The 16,468-nt window shown below is 37.2% G+C and overlaps 1 protein-coding gene across 3 annotated transcripts in view; it reads left to right on the forward strand.

Annotated features, from left to right (window-relative positions):
* Positions 1-4,695: 4,695 nt before the first annotated feature.
* Positions 4,696-16,468, forward strand: part of rbpms.L (RNA binding protein with multiple splicing L homeolog) — a 137,726-nt gene continuing 125,953 nt past the window's right edge. The window contains exon 1 of one of the 3 annotated variants that reach the window (XM_041574877.1): positions 4,696-5,288. In XM_041574877.1, the coding sequence (XP_041430811.1) occupies positions 5,226-5,288 (63 nt within the window). In that variant the 5' untranslated portion in view covers positions 4,696-5,225. 3 annotated transcript variants of the gene reach the window in all.

Here is a 16,468-nt window from a genome sequence, read left to right on the forward strand (position 1 = left end):
TGAATTTTACCCCATTATATGCTCCACGTTTCGTAACGTATCAGCATAAAACATCCTAAATATGAACGCCAGGGGTCTACTGAACACTTTGATGCCCAATATGCATAGATATACCAAACTATGTGGCGCACAGAGACCCCCAAATGACAATAGTGTATATACATTTTCACGGCTGACGCGCTGGCTGCTGCAATATAAGCACCTGGTGTGTGTATTATGCGACATTAGACCCCCCTAACAGTACAGAGATCCCAGAAAACCATATATTTTCAGAAAGTACACATTCTGACGAATCCAATATGGGTAAATAAGTGTTTCTACTACAAACTGCCAAACTGCAAAGCAATGCTGAACATAACGGTTTTTATCAAATTTCTGAAAATCGTCACAAAGCTTGAATTTTACCCCATTATATGCTCCACGTTTCGTAACGTATCAGCATAAAACATCCTAAATATGAACGCCAGGGGTCTACTGAACACTTTGATGCCCAATATGCATAGATATACCAAACTATGTGGCGCACAGAGACCCCCAAATGACAATAGTGTATATACATTTTCACGGCTGACGCGCTGGCTGCTGCAATATAAGCACCTGGTGTGTGTATTATGCGACATTAGACCCCCCTAACAGTACAGAGACCCCAGAAAACCAGATATTTTCAGAAAGTACACATTCTGACGAATCCAATATGGGTAAATAAGTGTTTCTACTACAAACTGCCAAACTGCAAAGCAATGCTGAACATAACGGTTTTTATCAGATTTCTGAAAATCGTCACAAAGCTTGAATTTTACCCCATTATATGCTCCACATTTCGTAACGTATCAGCATAAAACATCCTAAATATGAACGCCAGGGGTCTACTGAACACTTTGATGCCCAATATGCATAGATATACCAAACTATGTGGCGCACAGAGACCCCCAAATGACAATAGTGTATATACATTTTCACGGCTGACGCGCTGGCTGCTGCAATATAAGCACCTGGTGTGTGTATTATGCGATATTAGACCCCCCTAACAGTACAGAGACCCCAGAAAACCATATATTTTCAGAAAGTACACATTCTGACGAATCCAATATGGGTAAATAAGTGTTTCTACTACAAACTGCCAAACTGCAAAGCAATGCTGAACATAACGGTTTTTATCAAATTTCTGAAAATCGTCACAAAGCTTGAATTTTACCCCATTATATGCTCCACGTTTTGTAACGTATCAGCATAAAACATCCTAAATATGAACGCCAGAGGTCTACTGAACACTTTGATGCTCAATATGCATAGATATACCAAACTATGTAGCGCACAGAGACCACCAAATGACAATAGTGTATATACATTTTCACAGCTGACGCGCTGGCTGCTGCAATATAAGCGCCTGGTGTGTGTATTATGCAACATTAGACCCCCCTAACAGTACAGAGACCCCAGAAAACCATATATTTTCAGAAAGTACACATTCTGACGAATCCAATATGGGTAAATAAGTGTTTCTACTACAAACTGCCAAACTGCAAAGCAATGCTGAACATAACGTTTTTTTATCAAATTTCTGAAAATCGTCAGAAAGCTTGAATTTTACCCCATTATATGCCCCACATTTCGTAACGTATCAGCATAAAACATCCTAAATATGAACGCCAGGGGTCTACTGAACACTTTGATGCTCAATATGCATAGATATACCAAACTATGTGGCGCACAGAGACCACCAAATGACAATAGTGTATATACATTTTCACAGCTGACGCTCTGGCTGCTGCAATATAAGCACCTGGTGTGTGTATTATGCGACATTAGACCCCCCTAACAGTACAGAGACCCCAGAAAACCATATATTTTCAGAAAGTACACATTCTGACGAATCCAATATGGGTCAATAAGTGTTTCTACTACAAACTGCCAAACTGCAAAGCAATGCTGAACATAACGGTTTTTATCAAATTTCTGAAAATCGTCACAAAGCTTGAATTTTACCCCATTATATGCCCCACATTTCGTAACGTATCAGCATAAAACATCCTAAATATGAACGCCAGGGGTCTACGGAACACTTTGATGCCCAATATGCATAGATATACCAAACTATGTGGCGCACAGAGACCCCCAAATGGATATATAGTAGATAAAATTTACAAGGCAAAACAAAATAAGGCAGTAAAGAGTGAAATGAAAAAAAATCCAATAAAACCACAAAAATCAATGTTTTTTTTTCCAGAATAGTGTTATCGGCCGTCAGAATCACAGTTTGAATATTTTAGCTGGGCCAAACAGGTTATACGGCTAGAAACAAGTGAACACAACATATGCAGAGCTGAAAATGCAATAAAATGGCTAAAAATTCAATAAAATGGCTAAAAATGCACCAAAATACCCAAAATTGCAATATAATCACCGAAATAACATACAAAAGATATTGCACAGTACGGTTAGCGAATACGCTATTCGTAATGGCAATAAAACATTTTTTTCAGCCAAAAAAAGAGACGATGCGATAAGAAAAAAAAAAAAAAGCCACAATGCCATGTATGTGCGTGTGCGTGTGTACAAATGGTAAATTACATGTTATGTGCGCGTGTGTGCGTGTGCACATGTGTGTAAGTGCAGTGAGTGTAAGTGACCCCCCCAATCCCCAAAAATGTATGTGTAAGTGTGTGTAAGTGTGAATCTAAGTGTGTATTACTGTAATAAGTGTGTGTTGGTGTGTTTGTGTGTGTAATTGTTGCACTAACCTGAAAAAGTCGCTGAAGACTGTTGCACACGATGTGGAGGGGTCCCAGGAAGACATCTGCGACGATCCTCGTGTTCCTGTGCTGTGGGGGCGGAGATCAACGGCGCAGTGCAGGCTGCAGCAGCAGGACACGTAAGTAACACGTGCCTGCTGCTGCTTTTGGGCCCCTGGGCGATCGCGCCCCAGGGGCCACTCGATCCCCTGCTCTGCTCGTTGCCTAGGGGCAGGGGATCGAAGCGGAACGGAGCGAGCGGCTCTAACAGACGCTCCTCCGCTCCACAACCCGGAAGTGCTGCAGAACGTAGAATCTACGTTCTGTGGCATTTCAAGTTACTTTTCCACAGAACGTAGATTCTACGTTCTGTGGCACTTAAAGGGTTAAGAACTCAAATTCGACTATTCGACTCCTTAAACGGTTAAATGGTTAAGTGTCTAGAAGGGAAAATTTCTTGTCACATGGCATATTTGTTTGCTTGGTCTACGCAATATGTTGGCGCTATATAAATACATGTTAATAATAAAATAAGGGCAACAGCAGACAGGCTTTGTCAAACACAGTAAATCTTTGTTCCTATTGGGTGACAAACTTTTGAAAACACATCTCCCTTCATGCTATGGACACACAGGCTGTTGTCAGCAGCTGATCAGCGGCTGTTATTTTGCAGGCTGAGAGAAGCAGATCTGCTCAGTGGCCCTGCTCTACTGATTTGAATCTGATCAGCCCATGTGCAGTCACACACAGGCTGAGGTCAGCCCAATTATGCAGGCTTAAAACAGCCTCTAACAAAAGCTTTTGTGTCCATCGCCTTACTAACATAGAATTGGTATGCATAAAAACACTTTACATATGGTTAAAACATGGCAAAATGTGAAAGAAGACATTTTTCAAGAGATTTGTCACCTGTAGGAAATATGCGCTACTTGTCTATCATGGCCCTGTGTCGGATTTCAGCTTGCAAGTGCCCTGTGTGAATTGCCATAGTGCGTTTTCCATTAGTTTCAGTGGTAGTGCAGTTTATGCGTATTTACGCCTGGCTGTTCTTTTTTAAAAACGCAACGTAAAAACGCAGCAAAAACGCCACGTCTGGCCTTGCCCTAAAGTGAATGCTACCCAGGAATTATAAGGGCATAACAGACGAAGAGATTTGCCGCCCATGAGTAGCAACGTTTTCTCGTGGGCGACAAATCTCCTCGTCAGCAGAAAAATATCCTGAAAACACCTGCCCCTTCACTTACATTTGTATCACTGCATTTAAAGAGCATTTATATTTTAGATGGGCAGTGACCCCCATTTGAAAGCTGGAAAGAGTCAGGAAAATATTTTTTAAAAACTATATAAAAAAATTCAAGCGCAATTGAAAAGTTGTTTACAATTGGCCATTCTATAATGTACGAAAAGTTAACTTGAATGCGAACCACCCAGTTTATCATGGATATAATACGATGTGAAAGAAGACATTTTTCCACAGTCAGAATGTTAGTGAAGGGACAGGTATTTTTAGGAGATTTGCTGCCCACTGTAGTTGAGATTTCCAACAGGTGACAAATTGCCTTGTCTGCCATTACCCAATTTTACATGCTGCAATCTGAATGCTAGTTTAGAGATTGGTGTTTTGAGATTTGTTGTCTGTAGTAGCACAGATTTCCCACAGGCTCACATCTCCTTCCCTGCCATTGCCTTTAAGCTGCCTATTCCCTGTGGAATGCTAACAGCAAGAAGAATACATGGATAAGGGCGTGCCAACATTGTTGGTTCGTATGTTGTGTATAACGCATTTTGGTGTAAGCCAACGGGAAAGTGTTAAGCTGTGGGACAAGAAACTGAAATAATATGAAGAGTGTCAGGCTGCACCAAGAACATGAAGGTACATTCGGACTGTAAGTGATCCTATTACCACAAGCATACAGTCTGCTTATCACTCGCTTTCCGCCCCCACTCTCTCTTTCTGTCACCCTCCTGCCTAGTTTCTATCTCTCGGCATTTCACCCTTTGACCTTGTCTGGAAATCGTCAATTTCTGAAGACGCTTTCAAGCACGGCTGATTTTTTAACTAAAAGAAATTGGACCCGATACTGATTTTCTCTCTCACCAGCCCTCCCTGCTCTCTAAACAGAGCAGCTCCCCACCCACAAACTGGGAGTTTTGTACTCCCGGCTCTGAAGTTCTTTTAAAGCCTTCCCCTTCAGAAAGCAAAGGCTGCTCCTAACCCTAATCACCAACAGTCACTCGCAATCCCCCTTTCCTCTCTCACCCCTCGTTTTCTTTTCTTATCACTCGTACAAACCACAGACTTCCTCATTTTACTTTTTCAGAAAGAAATAGAAAAGAGCAAGAGCTTTGTTATATTATTTTGGATCTTTATGATATGCTTTTCATTAAACTAACCAGTAACCTGACTGCTTGAAATAAACTTCCAGTCTGTCTCCAGCACTTCCCAGCAGACTTTGGCTGACATTCACACAAGCTTCTTACCAAGAGACCACAATGAACAGCAACATAGCAGAAAAGGAGTGCTCCCCAGATGAGATCAACCTTCCAGAAGAAGAGGTAGGTAGCTCTAATACAGTGAAATTATTTTACTTATTGTACCTAGCCCTATAACGCTGTAACCTTGTAATAGAATTTGATGCAAATCATTTAATCTATATAGTTTGTTATATAAAATGCATTTTGAAAATGTTTCTCAATAAGCAATAGTCTGCATATCTTATCAAATAATTCGGTATATGTGTTTGTGCATTTATGAATGTAAAAACAGGTTTAGTGTTTCGGTACATCTGTGTGTTATTATTTTATATATTATTATACATATATACCTTGTTAATAGGCTTTGTGTGTGGAAATATGTAGTTTGGTACTATTGCGTGGGCTCATTGTTGTCGTAAGTGTGCAACTCTGTCTGTAGTCACAGTACACAGTAAGATATGTTTCTGGGGATTTGACAGATGTTACAATCGGCAGTTTTGGTCCGACCCCAGGAGTCAGTCCCTCACATCCTCATTCATCCTTAAGGAGTGATGAACATATGATTACCGTGTGACTTGTCAGATTTCATTTGTATGGAAAGAGTTTACATTCATCAGAATTGTATGTTAATTGCATGTCTTAACTTTCATGCGGATGTAATTAATAAGCCTCATGCTTATTAGAGGACCACTTTGTAAAGTGTGATTGAGGCCATGTGAAACTGGTTCTTTTTTTTATTAGAAAAAACACCAACTTAATGAATTGTTTGTAGATCAGAACATTTGTTTAGTATCAAACCGTCTGACTTAGCTTGTGATTAGAAGGATAATGAATGAGGCATACAGTCCATATGGTGGTGAACAAAATGTGTTCAGAAAGTGTTCAGAAGTTGTTCAATAAATCCTAGATGTCTTGAGTTGATTTGCTGTAGCCCCTGGGGTTTTACACACAACATAGGCAGTTGATGAGTTATGAGTAGCTCTCTATTTTCTGAGGTGATACAAAATGGTGCTTGTGTTGTCATTAATTTACAATGTGGTCATGTAGAACACTGTCCAGTGAAATTAACTTGACCACCTGTGCAACTGCTTGCATGCTTACAAAATTGGCATTATCGGACAATGTTGTCGTGAATCAGTGTGTTCCTCAATGTGTGTGTCTATTTATAGTGTTTATGCAGCTCAGGAAAAAGAACATGGTTACACTGTGACCCATTCTCTGAGCTGGGCCCTTATATTATTGTGTGCTGTAAGGGAATGACATTGTCGAACTACACCTCTCTTACTGCAAACAGTCAAGATAATTGATTACAGAGGTTTTTAGCCATAATCACATATTTATTAAACACATAGAGGTAGGACTCATTTAGGGGCAGATTAATCAAAGGTTGAAGTGAAAATTCTAATTAAAAAATGTTTTTAATTTCGAGCTAATTTTTGTGTACTTTGACTAGGGAATAGTCCAAATTCGATTCGAATTTGAAAAAAAAATAGAAAATTAGAATTTTATGAAATTTATTTCTCTTTAAAAATTCTACTTTGACCATTCGTCATCTAAAACCTGCAGAATTGCTGTTTTAGCCTATGGGGGACCACCTAGAACCTATTTGGAGTCAATTGGTGGACTTTCTTTTTTATTACTTCGATTCGTATGATTCAAATTCGATCAAATACAGACATATTCGATGGTTCTTTTATGGAACCATTCTTTACCGGTTCCTTTAGGGAACTCTTCTTTACTGTTGTCCCAGGCTCCCCAGCAAGCATCCACAGTATTCAGCAGGTGGAGGGCTAAGAGGAACATGAACAGTCATATCCCCTCTTGCCCAATACTGACAATCTGTCCCACCCAGGTGTCTAGGTTACAGGTGCTGGAACCTACATCTCAATAGAAGATTATTGGGATTCAACATCTGGAGTGATGGTCTTTTGATTTTTTTATATCACTACTTTATAACCATGCACTCACTATTCAGTGCAGGGTTCTCCCCTGTGTTTCTCAAATTCAGGGCTCATGACCTATATTTTACATATCTCCCACACTTTTTGTTGCAAAAAATCACTACTAGTATTTTCATATTCACTTCTTGTATTTTGATTTAAGTGAATTTCATGCTAGTATGAAGTATGAATTGCTCGGTACTATGCAGATCAGTTGTATTGAAATAGGATTCTAGGAGCAGCTGCATTTTCCACTGGAAGTGGAACATACAAAAACATCTGCTTCCTTAATAACATTGTTTTGTCCTTGGAAATAGTTGAATTCAGGTATACTTGCAGTGGCATGGTAGAATAGCTTAAATGGTTCATTGTGTTGTTTTTAAAATACTGTGCAAACAAAATATATTTTCAGGTATAGGATCTCTTATTTGTAATCCTGATATCCAGAAAGTTCCAGATTACAAAAGCCATCTCCCATAGAGTCCATTTCTCTTTTTGCAGGTAGGACCAGCACACTCTAAATAAGTAAGACAATATTTATTCATATACCATGTGTCCAACGTTTCAGTCCTCATAAGGACCTTTATCCTTGATAAAGGTCCTAATTGGGATCGGAACATTGGACACTAATTGTATTTGAATAAAAGAGGAGGCGTGCTGGTCCTGCCTGCAAAACTGTACATTTGTTTTTGACTGCACATCAAACAAAAAGCAGTGATATATATATATATATATAAATATATATATATATATATATATAAATATATATATATATATATGCACACATCGTATGAGATTGTACTTGGAATCTGAATTGCATATCCTGTAGTTCTATTCGGTTGGATGCTTTCAATGAGACTTTGGAGTCTAGCCAAAGAAATCCTTTAAGTTTGCGAAATCTGTTCCTAAGCACGTTATATACATTTTTGGCTGCTATGTGCTCTTTCTGGAATACTGATAATCAGTCATTGCATTAGTATGCTTACTTTCTTCCCTTTGTAATCAGATGTCTGGGCCAGCATTCCACAGGCATAGCACATCCCATATGACACTGCAGCAACTTCTGCTTTGTGTTTTTTCGGCTATGAGGCATTATTGGAGCCATTTTGAAGGAAATGTGGTCTATGACTCGTTTAATTACCCTTTTTTCTGTCTTGCAACATTACAAAACTGTAATGTATCTGTGTTGTGATTCTGATTTTCACGGATAATTTAAAAAAGGTATCATGTTATTCAGTGTCTAGAGAGCCCATAATATGGTTTAATGTCATCAATGTCCTGGTAGTACAGGTATGGGACCTATTATCCATAATGCTTGGTACCTGGGACCTTCCGGATAATGGATCTTTTCTTCATACCTTAAGTCTATTAGAAAAACCTGTAAACATTAAATAAACCCAATAGGCTGGTTTTGCTTCCAATAAGAATTACCGTAATTATATCTTAGTTTGGCTCAAGTACAAGGTACTGTTTTATTATTACAGAGAAAATGCAATAATTTTGTTGCAAATAACTGTGCAGACAGCAGTGCTATATATTATTATTTAAGGCCACACTCAAGTGAATCCATTAGTGAAGTTTTTTCTCCAGGCTGGTGCTCCTTTTAGGAATAAAATGTACAAGCCAACGAAAATACAGGTATGGGACGTGTTATCCAGAATGCTAGGGAACTGGGGTTTTCCAAAGCAGGGGTCCTTCTGTAATTTGGATCTCCATTCCTTAAGTCTACTGAAAACATTTAACCATTAAATAAACCCAATAGGCTGGTTTTGCCTTATATCTTAGTTGGGATCAAGTACAAGGCACTGTTTTATTATGACAGATAAAAAGAAAATTATTTTTAAAAATTAAAATTATTTGATTAAAATGCATACCTCCCAACAGTCCAGTTTTTAGAGGGACAGTCCCTCTTTTGACAGCTAAACCCCGCAGTCCCTCATTTTTACTGGTCCAGTTTTTCTTTGCACTGAACAGCCAGAAAAAGAAACAAAGTTTCTTACTTAATTGGCTTTTGGCAGAGAGCCCAGAACAGCCACAGCTGAATATAAGATACTTCTGTAACAATTTCAAGATACGGTAAGCAAATAAGTAATTGTAACAATATAAGAAAACAGAACGGTAAGCAAATAAGTAATTGTAACAATATAAGAAAACAGGTCTCTTGGGGAAACTGTGACTTCGCCCGACTTCCCCATCTCCCGACCTGCCACTAACCATTAAGATCAAATAAAGTACAAAAGAACAGATCAGCCGATGTTCTGCCCCAGACAGCAATCATACGAAAGTTATGTCCGATAAAAACTAGTGACAGTCTCCCACTAAAAAATGGTACGATCGGCAATACATGTAGAGATATTATCGGCAGCCGACAGAAATCTTTTAACCTGTCCGATCGACCAAACGACCGATCTCCATCAGACAAAAAATGTCTGGACTCTCCGCGCACGGTCTGAAAATCGTATGAATCCTCGATTCGTATGATCAGATCTTTGCGTCTATGGCCAGCTTTACAGCTTAAAGGACAATTCACCTTCATTAGCAAAACTGTAGTAACTGAAAAAAAAAACAGAAATATGTTCAAACTTTCATAACCTGCCACATTTTGTAAAATGAAAATGGTAATTATGGGGTGTGGCCACAGAAATTGGATTGGTCAAAACAAATAAACGCGGCAACTTTTTTGTCTTTTTTTTATTTCCAAAATGTTGGGAGGTATGAAATGGTGTCTATGGGATATGGTGTACTGTAATTCGGAGCTTTCTGGACAATGGATCTTATACCTGTAATATTTGCAATTGGACTCACATTGGGCCCCTGAATGAATCGGGGTTTCCTTGTCCTTTAAAAAGAGAAGTAGTAGTCTTCATATACAGGAACACATTTTACAATGCTGTATATAAACATATGCTGTTAATCTGAAAAAAATGTACTTTCCAATTTTCCTGAAGCTGAAATCTATCATTGTTACAGTGGAACAGCACAGCATTGACAGGCATTATGTTTCGTGTATTTTCTGCAAATCCAGTTTAATGTAAGGACCTTTTGCCTTTACTGTTGTAAATATTTTTACAAGGGTCCATAAAACATAATGCAAAAGGAATGCCTTATGAGAAAGCTTTGTAAAGATAGAAAGAAACTTTAAATACAGTAAAAAACTAATAAAGTCTTGAGAGCTTCCCCACGCTGTACATCTAGAGATCATGCATGGTTTATGAAATTTTTAATAGGAAATAATGGTTTATTGAGTGTATTATAACTTGATTACAAAGGAATGATGGATTCATCTACTTCAGTCTACTGAAAATCTGAATGCAGGATTCTCCTACAGATCTAATAAACTAAGGAAGAATTTTTTCATGCTGATAAAAGGGTGTTTACCATAGGGCTGGAACCTGATAAAGACCCACACACAAGATAGATAGATATATAGATAGATAGACCCCTTGTCTGCTTAAAGGGGTGGTTCACCTTCAAGTTAAAGTTTAATATGATATAGAATGGCCAGTTCTAAGCAACTTTATACATGATACTAAGGGGCAGTTTTATCAAGGGTCGAATTTTCGAAGTAATGGGAGTTGTTTTGAACTCCCATAACTTCGAAATTCAAATTAAAAAAGAGCAATTGAAATTTATCAAAAAATCAAAGGATATTTTGGGACGAACAGGTCAGTTTTCGATCGAATTAGAATCATACGAATCGAAGTAACATTCGATCGAATTTGATTCGAGTTTTTCCAAAAAAAGAAATGTTGATTTTACAAAGTCCACCAATTGACTCAACTCCAAATGGGTTCTAGGAGGACCCCCACAGGCTAAAACAGCAATTCGGCAGGTTTTAGATGGCGAATGGTCGATGTCAAATTTTTAAAGAGACAATACATGATAAATTTCGATATTCTAATTTTTCCATTTTTTGTTTAATTTATCAACCTCTGAAATTATCTCTATAATGTCTATAATTTAATTCTTTAATTCTTCCGATAACAATCTTTGACATAGTCTCCACTATGTTCCTATTATTGGTTACATAATTGGCTCACCATTATATGAACACACCACAGAACTGTGCAGCATCTTTTTATTGCATCATCTGAAACTCACCTATAATTAATTGCCAATAAGATACTTTCATTACTTACTTATTTAGTAAGTGTGGAGTGAATAAGGAGGAGGGGCATATAAATACAACTTCTCACATTCTATTATTTGCAATAATAATGCAAACAATTATGGGATGTTAACACATAGAATGATACATCTTATTTGAGAGGAATGAGAGCATAATGAATAATGTGATACGACTGGAAAAAAAATAACGGCCAATGTGCAGTTAGTAATTCTTCTTGCACTTGAGCCACCTTTTAAGAATATTCCCCTATGTGTGGCGAAAAATTTGCGAAACGGTGCCGGCGCCCGTTTTTGTATTATACTGAATGTACTGAAACAATATGTTGACTAGTGATGGGCGAATTTATTCGACAGGCACGAATTCGCGGCGAATTTGCGCGATTCGCCGCTTTGGACGCCGGCGTCCGTTTTTTCGGAAAAAAAAATTTGACGCCGGCGAATTTTTCCACGAATTTTCGCGAATCGCGCAAATTCGCCGCGAATTCGCGCCTGGCGAATAAATTCGCCCATCACTAGTCAACATATTGTTTCAGTACATTCAGTATAATACACAATAATAATATTAATAGTATACACAACTAGCAGTGTCTATTGTTTTTTTAAGCAGTGTCTATTGTTTAGGAGTACTATCACAATTATATGTTATATAATGCAGCACAAGTCTGTTATGTAGCTTTTCATTATTTCAATCCACATATAATTAAAAGACTCAACTCCAATTGAACTCTAAGTGCTTTTTTTTAATCCTTGATTAATAAATGAGCCCTTGGCAATAAACATTCCCCATTAGTGGCTTGTGTTGAGCAAACAGTGCTGTTAAGTTACAGTAACCACAAATAAAATTAATTCATAGTTGCCAAATATGCTCCATCTGCTTCTTTCTACTTTCTTGTCATAAAACAGAAGCACTGGTTCATATCAGAGATCTTCAGCTGTCTTTCTCTACAAATCATAGTATTCTGTAACAGGTTGCTGGAGATCATAGTGGTAGTAGGCAGTGTATGACTCCCAGCAGTAGTGTCTGCCATAGACAGCATATTTTCTATTTAGATGAGCTATAAGTGGTTGTCAGCAGATTTGTGCATATACCTGTATATAACTTCAGTTCTAGAAATATTTACTGCTATTAGATTTTCTTGTGTTGCTTCTCTGTGTTTGCTTTTACAAATCTTCCCTTTGTAAGGGTTCTCGTGAATTATATCTAGTGATAAGAGGGAGGGTTTACTCCACTGAAAAGTTGAATTCACTACAAAAGTCAAACTGTGGCTTAAAATAAAGAGCAAGGAGTCTAAATGATATATGTAAATGCCGTTCCAATGGTGACGTTAAAGGGAAACTATAACCGCAATAATGTAGGTCTCTATAAAAATGCATTGCCTAAAACAGCTCATATGTAAAACCCTGCTTCATGTAATTAAATAATTTTCATAAAAATACACTTTTTTTTAGTACAGGTAGTACAATTAGCAATTAGGTAATCTTAAACAAATTACCATTTTCAGAACTAAAGGCTTGGGACCATACAATTCATGGTTCACACAAATCAGTGGCATACATACATGTTAGAGCAAAGCAGCCAACTAATTGGACAAAGTTCTGTCTTTTACTTCCACACTTCCCCCTGGTACAGTTAGAGCTGTAGTATTGCTGGTCAGGTGATCTCTGAGAGACATTTCTTAGCAGTATGACTATGAAGATTCTCATTCATCCAGGTCATGGTATTTGTAATATAAGTTTATATACCGAGAACTTCCCACACCAGTCAGTGTGAACTGAAGTAGCTGCTCGGATGAGTAGTGAAACATCTTCAATGATTACTCAGCAAGTCCAGTTATAATTACTTATATTAGATATTTCTTAGAAGTGACTTTTTCAGTGCAAAATATATTAAAGTAAATGGGTGTTTTGTCACCACTTTTTTTGCAACAAAATTATTGCTTCACTGAAAATATTTGTGAATGGTTATATTTCACAGCAAATCCGTGCCTGGTGAAAAAAATTACTCATCGCTAAGAAGAGGGCTTCATAAAAGGTTGCCACTGTTTCTAGAAAAAAAAAAAAAAAAAAACAAATATATATATATATATATATATATATATATATATATATATTTGAGTTGTGGACAGCACTCCGTTTGGAAACAATACCTGGGTGCACGGTAAGGAAATATATATATATATATAGAAAGAAAGACCAGCAACACCAGGGTTTTGCAAAAAATTGAAAAAGTGTTATTGCATATGTATCCGACGTGACGTTTCGATCCCTATTGGGACCTTTCTCAAGGTTCCTTGAGAAAGGTCCCAATAGGGATCGAAACGTCACGTCGGATACATATGCAATAACACTTTTTCAATTTTTTGTTCCTTGAGAAAGGTCCCAATAGGGATCGAAACGTCACGTCGGATACATATGCAATAACACTTTTTCAATTTTTTGCAAAACCCTGGTGTTGCTGGTCTTTCTTTCTATATATATATATATATATATATATATATATATATATATATATATATATATATATATATATATATATATATTTTTTTTTTTTTTTTGGCATCTGCAAGAGATCAAATCATGGTATATACCTTAGGTGGAATGCAGAAGACGCAAGAGTGCAAACAGTGTGTAACAGAGTTACCATTTTTCGCATTGATCTTCTAATTGTTCCCTGTCATGTGAAGAACAACGCAAATATGGAAATACAGACACACACACTTAGGGGCACATTTACTAAGGGTCGAAGTGAATTCAAAGTGAATTTTCGAATTCAAAAACTTTGAATTTCAAAGCAATTTTTGGGTACTTCGACCAGAATAGGCCAAATTCGACTTTGATTTGAATTGAAAATACTTTGAATATTCGACCATTCGAAAATTGAAGTACTGTCTCTTTAAAAAACTTCGACTTCGACACTTCGCCACCTTAAACCTGCCGAATTGCTATGTTAGCCTATGGGGACCTCCTAGAACCCATAGCCAACATTTGGCTACGCTTTTAAGTCAAAGGTTTTTTTTTTGAAAATCATTTGATCGATCAATTAAATCGTTCGAATCGAAGGATTTAATCGATCGAACGAATTTACTTCAATCGCATATGGCCATATTCAATCAAAAAAAACTTCGACTTCCAGCAAGGACCACGTTGGAGTGTGTATTGTATTTTAAACAATACATTGTGATGTTTTTGGAGCATGCTTGATGTTTTTGGATAATGGATGTTTTGGATAATAATTATGTTTTGGATAAATTAACTGAGAGATGTTTTTTAAACTGTTAAACTTATAAATATTATATAAATGTCCTTTTTAGTGGTGTTGATGCCCCAGTTTTGTTTGTACATAATTATGTGCATAGACTTGCATGTGTGTCATTTCTCTGGCTGAAGCCATTTCTTTGTACTGCTTTTAAAATACAAATATTTATTTAACTGAATAAATATTAAGTCATTGTGTCTTTGCTCTCTCCACAATATGGTTTATGCTTGAAGTCAATATTTATGCTACCAAAATGGGGGGAAGGAAGTTTTTTTTGCTATAAACACATTTCTGGAAACCTTTCTATTAGTTGCATTTGCAGTATATGTGGTGGTTTTGTAAAGCTTTTGTCTATGGATGGCCATATTGCAAGGATTAATATTCTTACTTAGTGTGGCCTAGCACTTCCAGCCAAAAAATAAAACTATGATGTAATGCATTTCTGTAACAGTCTAACTGTAATAATCTTATAACATTTTGTATCAACACACATTTCCCTTATGAGACATTGAAGCTAAAATGGACAAGAACATTTGATTTTTGTCTGTACATAATGTTTTGTATGTGGTAAAATAATCAAGGTGCCATGTCTTATATTAGAAAGCTGAGACTTATTTCTTCTTTCTCTTTGCTTTGAGTATTGTTTTTTAAGTATCCATGTTCTAAAACAATTGTTCTTTTTTTACAATTGTTTCTCTGTTGAAATTACAAGCAAATCTAAGTTTGTTTCTGCTGCATTTTGGGCCTATTTAATTCAATTTTTAGTAGTGATGTACCGAATCCAGGATTCGGTTCAGGATTCAGGCAGGATTTGACCTTTTCAGCAGGATTCGGATTCGGCCGAATCCTTCTGCCCGGTTGAACCGAATCCGAAACCTAATTTGCATATGCAAATTAGGGGTGGCGAGGGAAATTGCGTGACTTTTCGGATTTGGTTCGGTATTTGGCCGAATCTTTCACAAAGGATTCGGGGGTTCGGCCGAATCCAAAAAAGTGGATTCGGTGCATCCCTAATTTTTAGTCAAATCCTATCCCCACCCAGGCACTAGACAATGCCGCCTGTTGTATCTCTAAAGAGCATAGTACAGGCAGCTGTGGGAGGTGACAGAAATTTGTGTCCAGTAAATGGGATGTTACACAAGACTAAAACATTTCATGGTAAAAATGAGAAATAGAAAAATATTATACATTTATATTTTCATATTTTCAAATGTCCATTAATTACAGAGGAGAAAATAAACTATTGCAGTGCTTATTTTATTATAAAGCTTTAGCATGTTCACCTTTTGCAATTGCTACAATTGTTATTACAGGAATTTATTATTTTAGAAAGTATTAGTTATTTTAGACACAATAAAGCTTACCAATGTGTAAAAAGGATTCTTGACCAGGTAGATGCTTAACTTGATTTTCTTGGATAAGCCAACAAAGCACTCGGCAACTTTTCATACCTTAATGTATTAACATACAGTATGAGTGCTTATCTTGACTGATTACACCAAATGTTTGGACAGCACACTCTCAGGATCCACTTCAAGGAATCTCATACTCCTCAATTCATCGGTAAAAAAACTTTATTTATTTATTTAAACATCTTGACAAACTATAAACCCTGCGCCATGAGGTCTGACGCGTTTCGTGTCACTGCACTTCATCTTGACTGAGGTATTTTCAGTAAACAACAGCAGCATGAACCTGAACCATGACATTTGTTACGTATATGTCTAAATTTAGGAGAATTGCTTTTATTTTAATTGAAAAGAAAGGAAAAAAAGCAGAAAGGCATCTTATCTAAAGCAGAGCATCTCATTAGTTCCTTAATACCAATGTGCTGACGATTGCAAAGACGATAAACAGATCCAGATCCCAGCTGCTTGGCAGTTGTACATAATTTTTTTGTTTCGGTGGAAATCATTCATGGGAAGAGATTTGGTACA

This window comes from Xenopus laevis, chromosome 1L, assembly GCF_017654675.1.
Source record: "Xenopus laevis strain J_2021 chromosome 1L, Xenopus_laevis_v10.1, whole genome shotgun sequence".
Lineage (NCBI taxonomy): Eukaryota > Metazoa > Chordata > Amphibia > Anura > Pipidae > Xenopus > Xenopus laevis.